Source organism: Hakea prostrata, chromosome 2 (genome assembly GCF_041222555.1).
Source record: "Hakea prostrata isolate BN-2017 chromosome 2, UWA_Hpros_2, whole genome shotgun sequence".
NCBI classification, from domain to species: domain Eukaryota; kingdom Viridiplantae; phylum Streptophyta; class Magnoliopsida; order Proteales; family Proteaceae; genus Hakea; species Hakea prostrata.
Window position 1 is genome coordinate 1842950 of NC_142601.1, and position 18349 is coordinate 1861298.

At 37.6% G+C, this 18349-nt stretch overlaps 3 protein-coding genes across 3 annotated transcripts; all 3 read right to left on the bottom strand.

Annotated features, from left to right (window-relative positions):
• Positions 1 to 204: 204 nt before the first annotated feature.
• On the bottom strand, positions 205 to 3576 carry LOC149023204 (cysteine-rich receptor-like protein kinase 8). The gene is made up of 6 exons (XM_089142766.1): positions 3462 to 3576; positions 2884 to 3005; positions 2536 to 2746; positions 1941 to 2175; positions 1497 to 1647; positions 205 to 589 (listed from the first exon to the last, which is right to left on the bottom strand). The coding sequence occupies exons 4-6, from the start codon at positions 2024 to 2026 to the stop codon at positions 218 to 220; spliced, it is 609 nt and encodes a 202-aa protein (XP_088998892.1). The 5' UTR covers positions 2027 to 2175; positions 2536 to 2746; positions 2884 to 3005; positions 3462 to 3576; the 3' UTR covers positions 205 to 217.
• Positions 2063 to 5863, bottom strand: LOC149023205 (cysteine-rich receptor-like protein kinase 5). The gene is made up of 6 exons (XM_089142718.1): positions 4792 to 5863; positions 4333 to 4482; positions 3462 to 3590; positions 2884 to 3005; positions 2608 to 2746; positions 2063 to 2175 (listed from the first exon to the last, which is right to left on the bottom strand). The coding sequence occupies exons 1-6, from the start codon at positions 5537 to 5539 to the stop codon at positions 2063 to 2065; spliced, it is 1401 nt and encodes a 466-aa protein (XP_088998844.1). The 5' UTR covers positions 5540 to 5863.
• A 6845-nt stretch (positions 5864 to 12708) lies between these two features.
• On the bottom strand, positions 12709 to 18318 carry LOC149023206 (cysteine-rich receptor-like protein kinase 15). The gene is made up of 8 exons (XM_089142767.1): positions 17421 to 18318; positions 16807 to 16869; positions 16047 to 16175; positions 15469 to 15590; positions 15121 to 15331; positions 14526 to 14760; positions 14083 to 14233; positions 12709 to 13169 (listed from the first exon to the last, which is right to left on the bottom strand). Exons 1-8 carry the CDS (start codon positions 18163 to 18165, stop codon positions 12798 to 12800), a joined length of 2028 nt encoding a protein of 675 aa, XP_088998893.1. The 5' UTR covers positions 18166 to 18318; the 3' UTR covers positions 12709 to 12797.
• Between the last annotated feature and the right edge of the window lie 31 nt (positions 18319 to 18349).

The following is an 18349-nucleotide window of genomic DNA, read 5'->3' on the forward strand; positions in this document are numbered from 1 at the left end:
TTAAAATTTTCTGTACTGTCTAATTCAAATTAGAATCTAGAATAGCCACATTGATTTCTGTCCTAATCATAAGATTTGGAAGGAAAAAAATATCTATATTACATAATCTATTTACATGTAAACAGTATATATTCTCCTTCGATGCTGTTGAGTTTAACAATGATTTAAAAACCACGAACCTCTAAAAACTAGTGATTTCACACACACCATCCTTACTCTAAGAACTACTATCTCCATGTATCTCACTGGGGGTTAGTTCAATGCTAGATTTGTCACTGATAGACCTTTGTGTAGACTTAGTGGTGGATGGGACCTGCTCTGTTACCCATGAATCATTCTGAGAGGAAGATTTGTCTGCTTCTCTTATGCTATAAAAGGAAAAGGCAGATGGTGATGGTACTGGAAGAGTGGTAGATGAGCTATTGAACATGAGATCAACTGATGCCATGGTGGGTCTGTCTGCAGCTTTTTCTTGAACACATAACAATCCAATATGAATGCATCGCATCATTTCACTTATCGAACAATCTTCTCTCAGAGTTATATCTATCAACTCCAAGGGTGTGTTTTCCCTCCAATTTCTCCATGCCTACAGACATTCAAACAAAATCACAGATAGGTCATTCAATTTGTTTATCAGAGTAAAAAATGATAATGGTTGACAAGAATTTTAAGTACTGACAAGTTGTGCTTTATTCCAAAATTTAGGATCAAACCATGTTCAAGTTTAGGTTTAGTTTCAACTCATATTGGAATATTCCCAACACAAACTCGCTGATCATGGCAAAATGTGTAGCAGCTAGATAGGCATTGCAATGAGCTTCTGATAAGGCTTTACTCGTGTAGACCATTACTCCTCGAGTGGACTCAGAAACTGGTACACATTCTCTTTTAGACCTAGAGGTACTAAACACTTGGCACTCTGGTATCATACTTCATGACTGCAGATCACCACCAATACATTGTCAATTCTCAACACTGTTGAGTCGATGACTTTACAGTAAGGATAATACTGCAAGAAATGAGCTTGAGAACTCTAGGGCTCCTTTAGGTTCCTTTACTGAAACTGCTCCTCTCCCCCCTGCCCCAAAAAAAAATGGGAAGAAGAAGAAGAAGAAAAAAAAAAAAAACAGAATAAGCCCTGTCTTGAATCTTATCTCATTCTAGCTAATGCTATGGTTGTTACTTTTTCCAGAAGTTACCTATCCAACGTTTAATTTAGTTTTCATGGATCATGGATTATTACCTTCTAGCTGATGTAATAAGTGTTTCTTGTTCTGAACTTTACTTATTCATCAATAATTTAGTTTTAAGGACCATTGACTAGACAAGTTGTGGCTTGGAAAGAGGATGTAGAAGTTATTTATTTTAGGCAGCCCAAACCACTAGAAGAATGCATCTGAGCAGGTTACCTCAAGAATTCGCTTGTAGTTATAATGGTATTAGTTGTCACTAATTATAAAAGAAATCAAATTACATCGAGAAATTATACTTACAAAGCTAATAAGGTCCTCAGGGTGCTCCAATTGATAAAAGCTGTTGTTCTTCCTACCACTCACAATCTCCAAGAGTAAGACCCCAAAGCTAAAGACATCTGACTTAACTGAGAATAACCCATGCATTGCATACTCTGGAGCCATATATCCACTGCAGTCCATCTCAACACATTTAGTTATAACTGTAAGGTTATGAAGAGTATTATTTTAGTTTGTAGTCAATGAAGATAATAGTTAAAAATTTTGAACAACTATCAAATTTACTGAAGCACTGAATAAAATGCAGTGTGTAACAAATTTCATTGCATATTCAAAATTATGGTTTTTTACTCCACTTCAACTCCAGCTAGAAAAACAGAAGAATACTTTGTCAATTTCTACAACATTTAGCAAAATTCTTGAATGATAACTAAACATCAACAGGTTAATAGTATATTGACTTACTATGTTCCTACAATCTTATTCGTATTTTGAGTTTCATCAACTACAGAAAGCCTTGCCATGCCAAAATCTGAAATTTTTGGGTTCATCTTCTCGTCTAACAAGATATTGCTGGCTTTGAGATCTCAATGTATAATTTTAAGTCGAGATTCTTCATGAAGATAGAGAATCCCTCGAGCAATCCCTCTTATTATGTTAAAACGCGTTTTCCAATCCAAATGTGCACGCTTTGTTGGATCTGCATGTCCACATAAAAAGTTCAAATCAAGATTCAGGTACAAGTGTGTACTTGCAATTCTACATGCACTTCCAAAATTGAAGAAATTTATTAGATCTCATAGCTATGCTTTATGCTCAAAATAATGGATGCGGAAATGGCTTTGAAATGAAGATCTGGTAAGTTAACTAATTCATTATCTTTTGAAAAAAAGAAGTTACTTTTTTCTCCAGCCAGACATCCTAATGTGTTTATAGTTTCCATCTGAATACAGAAGATACTCTTTGTTTTCTTCTAGCTACCTCATAAAATAGAGAGACATGCAATGAAAAGAGAAGCAAAGATAATGCAATGGAAAGAGAAGCAAAGATAGTGTCCAACCAAAAATAAAGTGATCGAGGCTTGTATTTGCCAAGAATTCATAGACCAGGAGCTTTTCTTCTCCATGCAAACTGAAGCCGAGGAGTCGTACAAGATTCTTGTGCTGCAACTTGGCCAATAGCACCACCTCATTCTTAAATTCTATTTCACCTTGTCCAGAATTCTTAGAAAGCCTCTTCACAGCAATATCTTGTCCATTGAAAAGCTTTCCCTGTATACCATCTTGTATCAGAGGGTACTAGCAGAAGTTTGTACTTGTACGAGGCAATTTACTACCCATCTTTGAGAATTCAATATGCAATCTTCAACAATGTGCATTAAGGAGTTGTTTTATAATTGCATCATTACCTTGTAGACAGGACCGAATCCACCTTGTCCAAGCTTATTCAAATCAGAGAAGTTGGATGTGGCAGCTCTAATTGTATCAAAGCTGAATTGTAAGGATTGCACCATGCTAATCTGACTGAAACCTTAAAACATACACCCACCCACCCGATAAAAGTGGGGGAAATCAATAGAAGTGCTTTGATGAAAAAACATGCTGACAACTATGTTAGTGAGCATAGGTAGTCAAAGCTGTATCTTTTCTTGAGCCAAACTAGTTCTATGGGGAGTGTCCTATGTTTCTTCCAAGGGATTTTTCAATGAAACAAAAGTAAGGAAAAAATAAATCAATTTTCTCCAAATAAAAGTGCTCTGATGAAAACTTTATGACAATTTTGTGCTGAGCATAGGTAGCCAAAAGATAGGGATTTTCCAATGGAATAGTTTGTTAACCCACTTATAGCTACTCTTGATTCCTCTGACAATCCAGAGAGTATAGTGAAAACAATCTATTATTAGCATTTTCTTGCATGCAAGATTTTTGGGGACATGGACAGCTGAATAAAATGTAAAAGATAGGGAAGGATTTGAACTATAGTTACCATCACCAGTGTCACTCTTAGGCTTTCTCCACCTACAAAACCACATATAGATGACAAAAACAAGTATAACTGCTGTTGTTGTTGCCAGGACGACAGTAATAATGATAACTTTTGAGCTTTTCCCATTCCCTGCAAAAACCAAAATGTTTATTTTCATCTATGATCTATGTTCTTGGGTATACATTGAAGAATGTTTACTTGTTACTATTCCAAAAACGTCAATAACTTTTTACCCATTGTATATTTTAGGAGGAGAATCATGTTTAGAAAATACAATCTAGCCATTGGAACTACAGCAAAGGATGTCCATGCATACACCAAGTAAACTATGTTGAAGCTATGAGTAATCACAACAGAGTAGTTTTTCAGAGATACAGAACTAGGCATGTAGAGCTTGGCACACATTCACACCACCTCAGATGACCATTTTTATGAGATTTCAATCTACAGAAAGTCAAGAGTTCTGTTAACCTCATTGACCGCCGAGGGACAGAAGAATCATCAATGGTGGGGGGAAGGGCCAACAGGATCGGCAACGGCGGGATCTACAGAATGCAGTGCAGGGCCGTTGGCAGCAGAGGAAGTTTGAACAGAATCGGACATCAAGAGGTTGGAATCAGGGACATAAGGACGACAAGGGGGCAATCAGTTGGCAATGGAGGGGATGGGAGGTGCAGAACCGATGTCGAACAACCCAGCTGACTGTTTTCTGAGAAATTCAAACCCCCACCCTTCCCCTCAGAGTCTCCCTAAGCGAACCAGCAGGGACAGAGGGAGAGGGATTGATAGGAGAGGACGAGACAGAAGTTGCCAAGGGGGCTTCTCGATCAATTGAGGACGTATAGGGGGGGGGGGTGGCCAAATAGCTTACAGGTAGGGCAGTGGGGAGATCTCCAGTCAAATTCCACAGCCTGGGAGAAGTTGAAGCCAGACTCCCCAATGATAGTGATAGTCAGCGACAGAGCGACCTTTGCAGGGACTTCAATGCAAATATGGGCATAGGCATCAGAGTAGAGGAATGCTGAGACCATCTGAACACCAACAATGGAGGAGCAGACCTGGGAGGGAAACCCAAAGAAGGAGAGAGGAGAATTCCTCTCTATTGAGCTGCCAATGCTGATGCCATTTTTGGAGGAAGAGGGGTCAATTCCCTACCAACCATGGTCAAAGCTCTAAACTCGCAGACTCCATGGAGGTTAGGATTACAGCCTTCCTAGTCGATAGAAAGATAAAAATATGCAGCCAAGTTCTCTCTAATCTAAGAATCCTGAATAAAAATGACTTGAAATGAAAGTTGAATTACTTATCGACTAGAACTCAACAACCATACCTGGTGGGTTTGCAGCATAGAAAGGATAGATCTCAAATCTCACATTACAGCTTGGCATGAGAACTCTCCCGCCTGGATATCCATCAATTCCATATGATGTGATATTTCTCTTAGCTAGTGTTAAGCAGTTTAAGCAGTCGTCTTGAGATATATCAGGGGTACACTGCACTTGCCCATATATCTTAGTGTAGTTATTATAATCTCGAGCACCTTCTGCATACCTGAGGGTGGAATTCGGCACCTGATTCACAAGGCCATCAACTAATTGTGTCACACTCTGCCTAAATTGACTTGAATTGGTTGAGTTATTCATGGAACTCGAGAAATAATAAGTGGGAGAAACTTGCATGGTTGAGAGGATGGACGACTGGTCTGAGTACTGTAACATACATAAATCATACCAAATGATACCCCTTGTTTGATTCGGACAAGTTAATGTCATATTTCCGGCTGCAGTACTAACGCAAAGGTCACATTCTTGGGAGGCAATATCGCCTCCGCACATATAGAGACCATAGATTACATCGGAATTCTGGCCAAAAGACGTTTTGTAAAATCCATTACCGTTGGTAGCATTTACGGATAGTTCAGTGAGTAGACGACCGAGGTTGGATCTGTATGTGCTGCCAGCAGTGTATGTATCTCCTGAGCAGGCGTTGCCTGCAAAATTTTGTTCTTGGGTGCTTTGAGTCATCGAACAGAGGAGGATGGAAGAAACAAGAAAGATCAGAAACCCAGTGAAATTCATCTCTTTAGGGTGTCTAGTGAAATTCTTTCTTTCTTTATGGTGAGGAATTCATCTTCAAGACTTAATACTAGGGAAAACTATTGCAAATGCCAGAGATTGTTTCCCAGTCTTGATGATCAGAATGAACTTACTTGATTGTATTGGATGGGAGTTATACATGGGACTGGAAGAAGATATGATGTAATAATCTTTAAGGACAACACATGTTTGGACTAGTTCAATAATTCGGACCTAATTATCTACTTGTTTCTGGGAGTTCTCTTCGCATTCTAGCTTGACCTCTGAAGGACATCTGCTTCGTTTTGTTCCTCCCAGAATCCCACCTTTTAACATTGTCGACCAGAGATTTCAGTAGAATCTCTGAACTGCAAAGTGGAGCATTTGATCAAAACCAACTCTGACTGACAGAGTTTTATGATTATTATAATACCTGGTTATCAGCTTAAAGACTTTCAACCATTGGAAAAAAACTGACATGCGCTTTTGTACATTCTTGAAAAATGAATCTAACTTGGCTGCTGACAGTCTTGACTGAAATTTCAATCTTGACCGTTCACCATCCCATCAGTGTTGTTCTCACTTTGTCTACAATACGACTTCTAACCTGACTGCTACACTTTCATCCAAAAGGAATCTGTTCACTTCCCATTGGCGATCTGATGTGGAATGCCTTCCAATTTCAGCCTAACATAACGTTCAGTAATTTTAATTTATGCAACTAGGACAAAAGTCAAAAAACATACCTAGAATAAATAAATAACAGGCTAAGACAATGCAAGATGTCTTACCGAGAAAATGTGGATCCCCAATACTTTCACAGCAAGGGTAATATTTGTAAAATAAAAATAACCGCAAGTACACGATATCGTGTAGTTAACGGGTCGATCTTAGAGAGATATACCACTTTAGAATTTAACCTCTTAATGGTAGCGCAAGAGTACAATGATTCAAAATTCTTAACTAATTAATTAAACTAAATAAGTGGTCTTAACACATACATTTAAAGCGATCGAATTGAGACTAAAAAATAAAACAAACATAACCAACACATAAATAAAAGGCAGGAAAAATGCGAACAATAAATAAATAAATAAAAGTAAAATGATCCGAGTGTCAACTTTGGATGGAGGGAAGGGGAATATAATTAAGATTACTTTGACCATGGACCCTTTGCCATAGCTTACAGTCCACCGATCAGGGGAACGGATATAAAAAAATACAAAAAATAAATAACAAAGAAATAAAAAGAAAAGGAAAACCTTAACCATAGAGAAACACAAATATAAACATCTTTGATCAAGGGTCCAGGGGGAAAGGAGAACAATAAATAAATGCGAGAAAAAAATAGGAGAAAGTAAATGACAAAACAATAAAAAGAAAATGAAACCTTAACCAAAAAGAGGCACGAATATAAGCATATTTGATTAATGACCCAAGAGGAAAGGAGAACAATAAATAAGTGCTGAAAAATAAATCTTAAGTTAAGAATATCGAGGGGTAGATAGAAGCGGGAATGGAGGGGGAAGAGAAGATTATTGACGAAGGTTACTTACTTGAGAATGGAGGGGGGAGAGAAGATTATTGACGAAGGCAGTTTACTTGCATCTTTGAATCTCAAATAATAAACAAAACTTGAACGAACGATTCAAATATCAACCAACCTTAACAATCATATTCTAGATCTGCAATTGCTAGACCTAGAGAAAAATGAATCCTCAAACTTGAAACTTAATTTGAACTTGAAGTTGAAATTGAAGTTGAATTACATAGAAAAATTGAATCTAAACATTCAATATATAAACTAGAATCTCACAAAACAATCACAGAAAACTAGAGAAAACCTAAATAAACTAAAGAAAAAGAAAAAGTGTAGACAGCCTAAAATAAACTAAAATAAAAAACAGTATGCTCCTCCAAAGCTCCAAAAACATTTTTCTTTGCCGGAGTATGCTTTCCTTTTATAGAGTAATTTCCTAGATTACATGGGATATGATTCTTGACAGAGTTTGAATCAAACTAAGAGTTCCTATATGACTCAACCAAAGAGGGTCTTGGCGTACTAATCGGACTGACTTAGAGATATCAAATGCACAATTCCACCGTTGGATTTGAGGATCAAGAAGTCATGGAACTCTCCTCCAAAAATTAGCTCGATTGAACATTAGATGACCATTCGATGACAGGCTTGATTGAAACTTGATAGACATTCAAAAACCCGATTTTTCCTTCTTCCTTCTCTGAATATGATTATTTTTCCTCTTTTTCCTTCTTTGATCAAGTCCCAAATATGGAAAAAAAAATATTGAAGCATGCAAGGACTCGTTCTCTCCATGTTTTTGACTTGAGGAAACTTTTAGAGTATACTATAACTTAATGAACAAGATTTTCCTTTCTGGAATGGAATAAAATCCAGTTTGGTTCCATTAGGATTCTCTTTACAAAATTTTCCAATAATACCTCTGTAGATTTTATTGATAATTTATAATCTTAGCCATAGATCAAAATTTGCTTCTTTATTTCTAAAATATTTTGGAGTTTGGCCCGTAATCACATCTCTAGCCCATCATGCTCAAAATGAGGCCCATATTCGCACTTGAGAATTTAAACAGACCTCTTGACATGTAAAATTGCATGTTTCACATCCAAAACTCCAAATATTTGTTTAAATCTTGAAAAGTCTTAAAATCTGCAAAAACAACATAAAACCTAAGATAACTTCACTCTAAGTGTGTAAAATGCATGATTTATGTCCTAAGGTGTCACACATAAATGTGCTCATCAAGTAACATCATAGAATACACAAGGTCTTCCCCTTCCAGATAATTCTATTGGGTTAGCAACCAAGAGTTCAGTATCAAGCCCACGGTTGGTTATAATCACCCGCAGTGGGTGAAGCATCTATAACTTTAAACGTTGGCACAAAGAATGATGTTTGTCCACTGATGAGCACATTTATGTGTGAAATCTTAGGGCATAAAGCATGCATTTTACACACTTAGAGTGGAGCTACCTTGGGTTTTATGTTGTTTTTGCAGATTTTAGGACTTTTCACGATTTAAGCAAATATTTAGAATTTTGGGTATGAATCATGCAATTTTACATGTTAAGAGGTCCATTCAAATTCTCAAATGCGAAAATGAGCCTGATCTGGAGCATGATGGGCTAGAGATGTGATTATGGGCCAACTCCGAAATATTGAAGAGATAAAGAAGGCAAATTTGATCTACGGCTGAGATTATAAATTATCAATCAAATCTACAGAGATATTATTGAGAGAGTCCAAATGGAGAAAAGAATCCTTACATACTTCAATATCTTATTTCCTATTTTGGATTTGATTAAAGAAATAAAAAGAGGGAAAATAATTATATTCAGATAAGGAAGAAGGAAAAATCCGGTTTTTTAATGTCTCTGTTCAATTTCGATCAAGACGTTCATCAAACGGTCATCTGGTGTCTGATCGAACTGATTTTTGGAGGAGAGCTTCACAACTTCTTGATACTCAAATCCAATGGTGGAATTGTGCATTTGATCTCTCTAAGCCAGTCCGATCAGTATGCCAAAACCCTAATTGGTTGAGTCAAATTGGAACGCCGAATTTGATTCAAATTCTGTCAAGATTCATATCTCATGTAAACTCTATTAAATGAGAGCATACTCCATCAAGGGAGGACGTGTTTTTTAGAGCTTAGTAGAAGCACTCTTTCTTCTCTCTTCAGTTTATTTAGGCTTTTTCTAGTTTTCTTTGCTTGCATTTGTGAGATTTAAATTTCTAGATTGAATGTTTAGGTTTAATTTTTCTATGTAATGCAATTCAAGTTCAAGTTTCAAGTTTTAAGATTCGTTTTTCTCTGGGTCTAGCAATTGCAGATCTAGATTGTTAGGGTTGGTTGAGATTCGAATCGTTTGTTCAATTCGCAAGTAAGTAACCTTCTTTAATAATCTTCTCTCCTCCCTCCATTCCCGCTTCTATCTACCCCTCCATATTCTTAATTTAGGATTTACTTTCAGCATTTATTTATTGTTCTCCCTTCCCCTGGGTCCTTGATCAGATATGCCTATAATCGTGCATCTCTTTGGTTAAGATTTCCCTTTCCTTTTATTACTCTATTATTTACTTTTTGCAATTTATTTTCAACATTTATTTATTGTTGTCCATTCCCCTGAGTCCTTGATCAAAGATGCCTACAGTCATGCCTCTCTTTGGTTAAGGTTTTCCTTTCCTTTCCTTACTCTGTTATTTATTTTCTGCAATTTACTTTCTGTAATTTACTTTCAGCATTTATTTATTATTCTCCATTCCCCTGCGTCATTGATCAGATATGCCTACAGTCGTGCGCATGCCTCTCTTTGGTTAAGGTTTCCATTTCCTTTTATTACTCTGTTATTTACTTTCTGCAATTTACCTTTTGATTATTTATTTTCTGCAATTTCTTTTTCTCTAATATGCGTTGATTATGTTTGCTTTAATTTTCGTTTCAATTCGATCGCATTAGATGTATGGATTATGACCGTTCGTTTAGTTTAATTAAGTAATTAACAAATTTTAATCATTGCACTCTCGCATTATCATTAAGAAGTTAATTCTAAAGTGGCATATCTCCTTGAGATCGACCCGTTAGCTACATGATACCGTACGCTTGCTGTTATTTTTAATTTCATAAACATCCACATCCACAATCTTCTTTCCATCCGATTTCTGGATAAATAGGTTCACAACCTGAAGACCATTGTTGTTTGACGAGAATCTTCCATATGCTACCCTTGGTGTATAAATGTTTTCAAGTTCCGTTAAACTGAATTCGTCATGAATATGAAAATAGTAAAACAAATTAATGAATGAAATCACTTTTCTTTTTTCTACTTCTTGTCCTGTTATTCTGCTGTTTTTCTTCTATATATCTTCTTCTTATAAACCTTGAACCTGTTCTTCTGTTCTCTCCTATTTCCTCTCCCAAAAACTGTCCCCTTCCCCTATGTGTTGTTCTCTTCTTCTCCACACTCCCTACAATGTTGCTCAATGTTACTATAATTTTCTACTGAGAATGAAGTTAATGAGCAGAAATACAACTTTAGGGAAGTCGCTGACTAATTGCTGCTAAAATCTAAGTGGTATTTATTTCCCCCATCCTGATCTTTGATTCTCTTTTCACTTATTGTGTACCAGAGTTACTCTACACTGAACATGATGACTATTACTACTGTTGATGCTTAACCACGCAATTTTAGATTTCTTGGAAGTTCATGCAGAGATGTATTTGACTAATTACTGGCTGATCTCTGACCCCTATGACATTCAATTGATACCTTGTCTGTTGAATTCTTGTAATCAATGGTTTATAGCTCATTTCTTGTTGTTTACTGCCATGCTCCTCTTGAATGTGCTCAATGCATGTTGCTACCAGTCCTGACCAGACAACCTCTAAGTGTAACTGAAACCTACCAAAGGCAAGCATTGTTGCCCTTGTAGGAAAACCTAGAATCCAGGTTTTACCTTACATCACACATTGTATAGACTTGAGACCCTTTAAGATTACATACTACACCTGTAGAATCCAATCCAAGAGAGTATTAGACCTTTAATGGCCTATTTGGACTTTGACCACGTCATGGTGTCTTGAGAAGTGTTTCCAAATGAACCAGTTTGTAATGGTTCGGGAAGGTCAAGGTATGTCAATAACGCAAATTTCAAATCCACTCTCTTCCAATCCTACCTAAACTGTCTTAACATATACCAAAACAACATTAGGACACTTTGTAGTTTGTTTGTCCCATTTGGATGTAACAGATCACCAGAACGCTAGATACAATTCATGATCAAAGAGCCTGTTTGGTTACATGAATCCAGAGATTTCAAATCTCTAGATTCACAAATGGGAGATTTATACCCGTTTGCTAAAGAAAACACAAGAAGATCACATACACAAAAACAGACTTAAGTGGTTCACCAAAGGTGGGCTACATCCGAGGCCAAGCAATTAGTTCAGCTTCGCTCTTTCAATCATAATGAACAAGCCCTAACCTCTTATCTATGTCTTGCAAGGTACAACATAGAGAAATCCCAATCACGAAATTACAATTCTCCATTTGACCATAGTATTTGGGTCTAGATCAGCATGGAGTAGGACCTCCAATATTGAGGAAGAATCCCCAGTGCTCCCTAGCTAGATTAAGTTGAGGTTAGGCTTCACCCAATGACACATCCACCTAGCTCTTATGGACAGTCAAAAGAGATCTCTTACCTTGTCCAGGAAATGATAAATAGAAGACAGCAGTCTATCATACACTGATTAGATGATATGATGTGAATCCAGTGAGATGAGGATCTCAGGTGTTCTAGTAGAGCTAACAAGGTAGACAGGTTCTTGAAAGTTGTGACATAACGTGCCTCCTCAAGCTCATCTAAAAAGGTGCCACCAAATGCAACTGGGTCAATTGGGTTTACACTCTTACCTCCTTAAAGATAACTCCATCTAGGCCATTCCCCACCTTCCCTTACATAGTTTTATGTTTGACAAAAGCTTCACTAGCTCTGCCCCCTGGCCCTTCTCCAAGTCTCAAATGGTGAGAACATTCCTTCCATTTTGGCCAAAGATACCCCCTCTCCAACTTCCATTCCTCAAGATCTTGGTCTCCAAACCCCCTCCTCCCCTTAATCTCCCATTATCATTTGGCTAATATCTTGTCTTAAGTGAAATCACCTGTCAATCCTCCTACAAATCTCGCTAGCCTCTTTCTACCCTTTCTAAACCCTCCCCCACCCCCACCCAAAAAAAATAAAAAAAATAGATAAATTTATCCCTTAGTCCCTTTCTATTGATTTGCATGTAGGTCTTGAAGTAGAATTTCAAGTTGGTAGAATTTCAAGTTGTATCTATAATTTCTTTAATCATCTGTTCTTTGGAGGGTGCACACCATCAGGAGTGTTCCATCTGAGCGATGAACGAGAGTATTAGCATGGATTTAATTCCTGCTACAGGTCTTCTTTCTGCATTGTATGCAAACTAGCATACACTAACCTGCAACAATTTTCTTTACTCCAGGTGATTAAAGTTTAAAATTTTCTGTACTAACTGTCTACTTCAAATTAGAATCTAGAACAGCCACATAAGATTAGGAAGCAAAAAAATATATCCATATTACATAATCTCTTTACATGTAAACAGTATATAGTCTCCTAAAATGCTGTTGACATTAACAATGATTTAAAAATCACGAACCTCTAATAACTAGTGATTTCACACACACCCTCCTTACTCTAAGAACTATTATCCCCATGTATCTGACTGGGGGTTAGTTCAATGCTACATTTGTCACTGATAGACCTTTGTGTAGACTTAGTGGTGGATGGGACCTGCTCTGTTACCCATGAATCATTCTGAGAGGAATATTTGTCTGCTTCTCTTATGTTATAAAAGGAAAAGGCAGATGGTGATGGTACTGGAAGAGTGGTAGATGAGCTATTGAACATGAGATCAACTGATGCCATGGTGGGTCTGTCTGCAGCTTTTTCTTGAACACATAACAATCCAATATGAATGCATCGCATCATTTCACTTATCGAACAATCTTCTCTCAGAGTTATATCTATCAACTCCAAGGGTGTGTTTTCCCTCCAATTTCTCCATGCCTACAGACATTCAAACAAAATCACAGATAGGTCATTCAATTTGTTTATCAGAGTAAAAAATGATAATGGTTGACAAGAATTTTAAGTACTGACAAGTTGTGCTTTATTCCAAAGTTTAGGATCAAACCATGTTCAAGTTTAGGTTTAGTTTCAACTCATATTGGAATATTCCCAACACAAACTCGCTGATCATGGCAAAATGTGTAGCAGCTAGATAGGCATTGCAATGAGCTTCTGATAAGGCTTTACTCGTGTAGACCATTACTCCTCGAGTGGACTCAGAAACTGGTACACATTCTCTTTTAGACCTAGAGGTACTAAACACTTGGCACTCTGGTATCATACTTCATGACTGCAGATCACCACCAATACATTGTCAATTCCCAACACTGTTGAGTCGATGACTTTACAGTAAGGATAATACTGCAAGAAATGAGCTTGAGAACTCTAGGGCTCCTTTAGGTTCCTTTACTGAAACTGCTCCTCTCCCCCCTGCCCCAAAAAAAAAAATGGGAAGAAGAAGAAGAAGAAAAAGAAAAAAAAAAAACAGAATAAGCCCTATCTTGAATCTTATCTCATTCTAGCTAATGCTATGGTTGTTACTTTTTCCAGAAGTTACCTATCCAACGTTTAATTTAGTTTTCATGGATCATGGATTATTACCTTCTAGCTGATGTAATAAGTGTTTCTTGTTCTGAACTTTACTTATTCATCAATAATTTAGTTTTAAGGACCATTGACTAGACAAGTTGTGGCTTGGAAAGAGGATGTAGAAGTTATTTATTTTAGGCAGCCCAAACCACTAGAAGAATGCATCTGAGCAGGTTACCTCAAGAATTCGCTTGTAGTTATAATGGTATTAGTTGTCACTAATTATAAAAGAAATCAAATTACATCGAGAAATTATACTTACAAAGCTAATAAGGTCCTCAGGGTGCTCCAATTGATAAAAGCTGTTGTTCTTCCTACCACTCACAATCTCCAAGAGTAAGACCCCAAAGCTAAAGACATCTGACTTAACCGAGAATAACCCATGCATTGCATACTCTGGAGCCATATATCCACTGCAGTCCATCTCAACACATTTAGTTATGACTGTTAGGTTATGAAGAGTTTTATTTAGTTCATAGTCAATGAAGATAACAGTTAAAAAATTTGAACAACTATCAAATTTACTGAAGCACTGAATAAAATGCAGTGTGTAACAAATTTCATTGCATATTCAAAATTATGTTTTTTTACTCCACTTCAACTCCAGCTAGAAAAACAGAAGAATACTTTGTCAATTTCTACAACATTTAGCAAAATTCTTGAATGATAACTAAACATCAACAGGTTAATAGTATATTGACTTACTATGTTCCTACAATCTTATTCGTATTTTGAGTTTCATCAACTACAGAAAGCCTTGCCATGCCAAAATCTGAAATTTTTGGGTTCATCTTCTCGTCTAACAAGATATTGCTGGCTTTGAGATCTCGATGTATAATTTTAAGTCGAGATTCTTCATGAAGATAGAGAATCCCTCGAGCAATCCCTCTTATTATGTTAAAACGCATTTTCCAATCCAAATGTGCACGCTTTGTTGGATCTGCATGTCCACATAAAAAGTTCAAATCAAGATTCAGGTACAAGTGTGTACTTGCAATTCTACTTGCACTTCCAAAATTGAAGAAATTTATTAGATCTCATAGCTATGCTTTATGCTCAAAATAATGGATGCGGAAATGGCTTTGAAATGAAGATCTGGTAAGTTAACTAATTCATTATCTTTTGAAAAAAAGAAGTTACTTTTTTCTCCAGCCAGACATCCTAATGTGTTTATAGTTTCCATCTGAATACAGAAGATACTCTTTGTTTTCTTCTAGCTACCTCATAAAATAGAGAGATATGCAATGAAAAGAGAAGCAAAGATAATGCAATGGAAAGAGAAGCAAAGATAGTGTCCAACCAAAAATAAAGTGATCGAGGCTTGTATTTGCCAAGAATTCATAGACCAGGAGCTTTTCTTCTCCATGCAAACTGAAGCCGAGGAGTCGTACAAGATTCTTGTGCTGCAACTTGGCCAATAGCACCACCTCATTCTTAAATTCTATTTCACCTTGTCCAGAATTCTTAGAAAGCCTCTTCACAGCAATATCTTGTCCATTGAAAAGCTTTCCCTGTATACCATCTTGTATCAGAGGATACTAGCAGAAGTTTGTACTTGTACGAGGCAATTTACTACCCATCTTTGAGAATTCAATATGCAATCTTCAACAATGTGCATTAAGGAGTTGTTTTATAATTGCATCATTACCTTGTAGACAGGACCGAATCCACCTTGTCCAAGCTTATTCAAATCAGAGAAGTTGGATGTGGCAGCTCTAATTGTATCAAAGCTGAATTGTAAGGATTGCACCATGCTAATCTGACTGAAACCTTAAAACATACACCCAACCACCCAATGAAAGTGGGGGAAATCAATAAAAGTGCTTTGATGAAAAAACATGCTGACAACTATGTTAGGGAGCATAGGTAGTCAAAGCTGTATCTTTTCTTTGAGCCAGACTAGGTCAATGGGGAGTGCACTATGTTTCTTCCAAGGGGATTTTTCAATGAAACAAAAGTAAGGAAAAAATAAATCAATTTTCTCCAAATAAAAGTGCTCTGATGAAAACTTTCTGACAATTTTGTGCTGAGCATAGGTAGCCAAAAGATAAAGATTTTCTAATGGAATAGTTTGTTAACCCACTTATGACTACTCTTGATTCCTCTTACAATCCAGAGAATATCGTGAAAACAATCTATTATTAGCATTTTGTTGCATGCAAGACTTTTGGGGACTTGGACAGCTGAATAAAATGTAAAAGACAGAAGGATTTGAACTATAGTTACCATCACCAGTGTCACTCTTTGGCTTTCTCCACCTACAAAACCTCATATAGATGACAAAAACAAGTATAACTGCTGCTGTTGCTGCCAGGACGACAGTAATAATTATAACTTTTGAACTTTTCCCATTCCCTGCAAAAACCAAAATGTTTATTTTCATCAATGATCTATGTTCTTGAGTATAAATTGAGGAATGTTTACTTGTTACTATTCAAATACATCTTCAACTTTCTACCCATTGTATATTTCAGGAGGAGATGATCATGTTTAGAAAATACAATCTAATCATTGGAACTACAGCGAAGGATGTCCATGCATACACCAAGTAAACTATGTTGAAGCTATGAGTAATCACAGCAGAATAGTTTTTCAGAGATACAGAACTAGGCATGTAGAGCTTGGCACACATTCACATCACTTCAGATGACCATTTTATGAGATTTCTATCTACAGAAAGTCAAGAGTTCTGTTAACCTCATTGAATGCCGAGGGACAGCAGAATCATCAATGGTTGGGGAAGGGCCAACAGGATCAACAATGGCGGGATCTACAGAATGCGGTGCAGGGCCGTTGGCAGCAGAGGGAGTTTGAACAGGATCAGACATCGAGAGGTTGGAATCAGGGTCATAGGACGACAAGGGGGCAAATCAGTTGGTAATGGAGGGGACCGGGAGGTGCAGAACTGATGTTGAACCACCCAGCTGACTGTTTTCCTGAGAAATTCGAACCCCCACCCTTCCCCTCAGAGGCTTCCTAAGCAAACCAGCAGTGACAGAGGGAAAGGGATTAATAGGAAAGGGCGAGATGGAAGTTTCCAAGGGGGCTTCTCGATCAATTGAGGACATATAGGGGTGGTGGCAGAATAGCTTACATGTAGGGCAGTGGGGAGATCTCCAGTCAAATTCCACAGCCTGGGAGAAGTTGAAGCCAAACTCCTCAAAGATAGTGATAGTCAGTGACAGAGGGACATTTGCAGGGACTTTGACACAAATATGGGCATAGGCAAGTCTGTCCCATTTCATAGTCGTGGCATCAGAGTGGAGAGGTTCCCTAATGCTAAGCCTACAATGCTCAGACCATCTGAACACCAACAATGGAGTGGCAGACTTGGGAGGGAAGCCCAAAGAAGGAGAGAGGAGAATTCCTCTCTATTGAGCTGCCAATGCTGATGCCATTTTTGGAGGAAGAGGGGCCGATTCCCTACCAACCAAGGCCAAAGCTCTAAACTCGCATACTCCATGGAGGATAGGATTACAGCCTTCTTAGTCAATAGAAAGATAAAAATATGCAGCCAAGTTCTCTCTAATCTAAGCATCATCCTGAATAAAAATGACTTGAAAGTTGAATTACTTATAGACTAGAACTCAACATCCATACCTGGTGGGTTTGCAGCATAGAAAGGATAGATCTCAAATCTCACATTACAGCTTGGCATGAGAGCTCTCCCGCCTGAAGATCCATCAATTCCATATGATGTGATATTTCCCTTAGCTTGTGTTAAGCAGTTTAAGCAGTCGTCTTGAGATATATCAGGGGTACACTGCACTAGCCCATATATCTTAGTGTAGTCATTATAATCTCGAGCACCAGCTGCATACATAAGGTTGGCAGTCGATGCCTGTTTTGCAAGGCCATCAACTAATTCTGTCACATTCTGCCTAAATTGACTTGAATTGGATGAGTTATCGGTATTCAACATATACACAGCGGGATAAGATTGCATGGTTGAGAGGATAGACGACTGGTTTGAGTACCGTAAAATGCACAAATCATACCAAATGATACCCGTTTTTTGATTGGGACAATTTAATGTCATATTTCCTTGAGCAGCACTAACGCACTGGTCACATTCTTGGGAGGTAATATCGCCTCTGCACATATAGAGACCATAAATTTCATCGGAATTCTGGCCAAAGGATGTTTTGTAAAATCCATTACCGTTGGTAGCATTTACGGATAGTTCAGTGAGTAGACGACCGATGTTGGATCTGTATGTGCTGTTAGGAGTGTATGTATCTCCTGAGCACTTGGCTGCTGCAAAATTTGGTTCTTGGGTGCTTTGGGTCAATGAACAGAGGAGGATGGAAGAAACAAGGAAGATGAGCAACCCACTGAAATTCATCTCTTTTGGGTGGCTTGTGAAATTTTTCTTTCTTCTACAACCCGGCCCTCTCTTTATGGTGAGGTATTCATCTTCAGGACTTGAGGCTAGGGCAAAATATTGCAAACGAGTCTTGATGATCAGAAAGAACTTGTTGGATGTATTGGAGGGGAGTTCTAGATGGACAGGAAGAAGAGATGATGTA

Coding starts and splice junctions, on each gene's coding strand:
- LOC149023205 (XM_089142718.1), bottom strand. CDS start 5,539: ATGAATTTCACTGGGTTTCTGATCTTTCTTGTTTCTTCCATCCTCCTC. Junction 3,591..4,332: donor ATCTCCCCACTGCCCTACCT/GTAAGCTATTTG, acceptor TGGTTTTTGCAG/GGAATGGGAAAAGCTCAAAA. Junction 3,006..3,461: donor TAAGAGTGACACTGGTGATG/GTAACTATAGTT, acceptor GTATGTTTTAAG/GTTTCAGTCAGATTAGCATG.
- LOC149023204 (XM_089142766.1), bottom strand. CDS start 2,026: ATGAACCCAAAAATTTCAGATTTTGGCATGGCAAGGCTTTCTGTAGTT. Junction 1,648..1,940: donor AATAAGATTGTAGGAACATA/GTAAGTCAATAT, acceptor GATGGACTGCAG/TGGATATATGGCTCCAGAGT. Junction 590..1,496: donor CTGAGGACCTTATTAGCTTT/GTAAGTATAATT, acceptor GAATGTCTGTAG/GCATGGAGAAATTGGAGGGA.
- LOC149023206 (XM_089142767.1), bottom strand. CDS start 18,165: ATGAATTTCAGTGGGTTGCTCATCTTCCTTGTTTCTTCCATCCTCCTC. Junction 15,591..16,046: donor AAAGAGTGACACTGGTGATG/GTAACTATAGTT, acceptor GTATGTTTTAAG/GTTTCAGTCAGATTAGCATG. Junction 13,170..14,082: donor CTGAGGACCTTATTAGCTTT/GTAAGTATAATT, acceptor GAATGTCTGTAG/GCATGGAGAAATTGGAGGGA.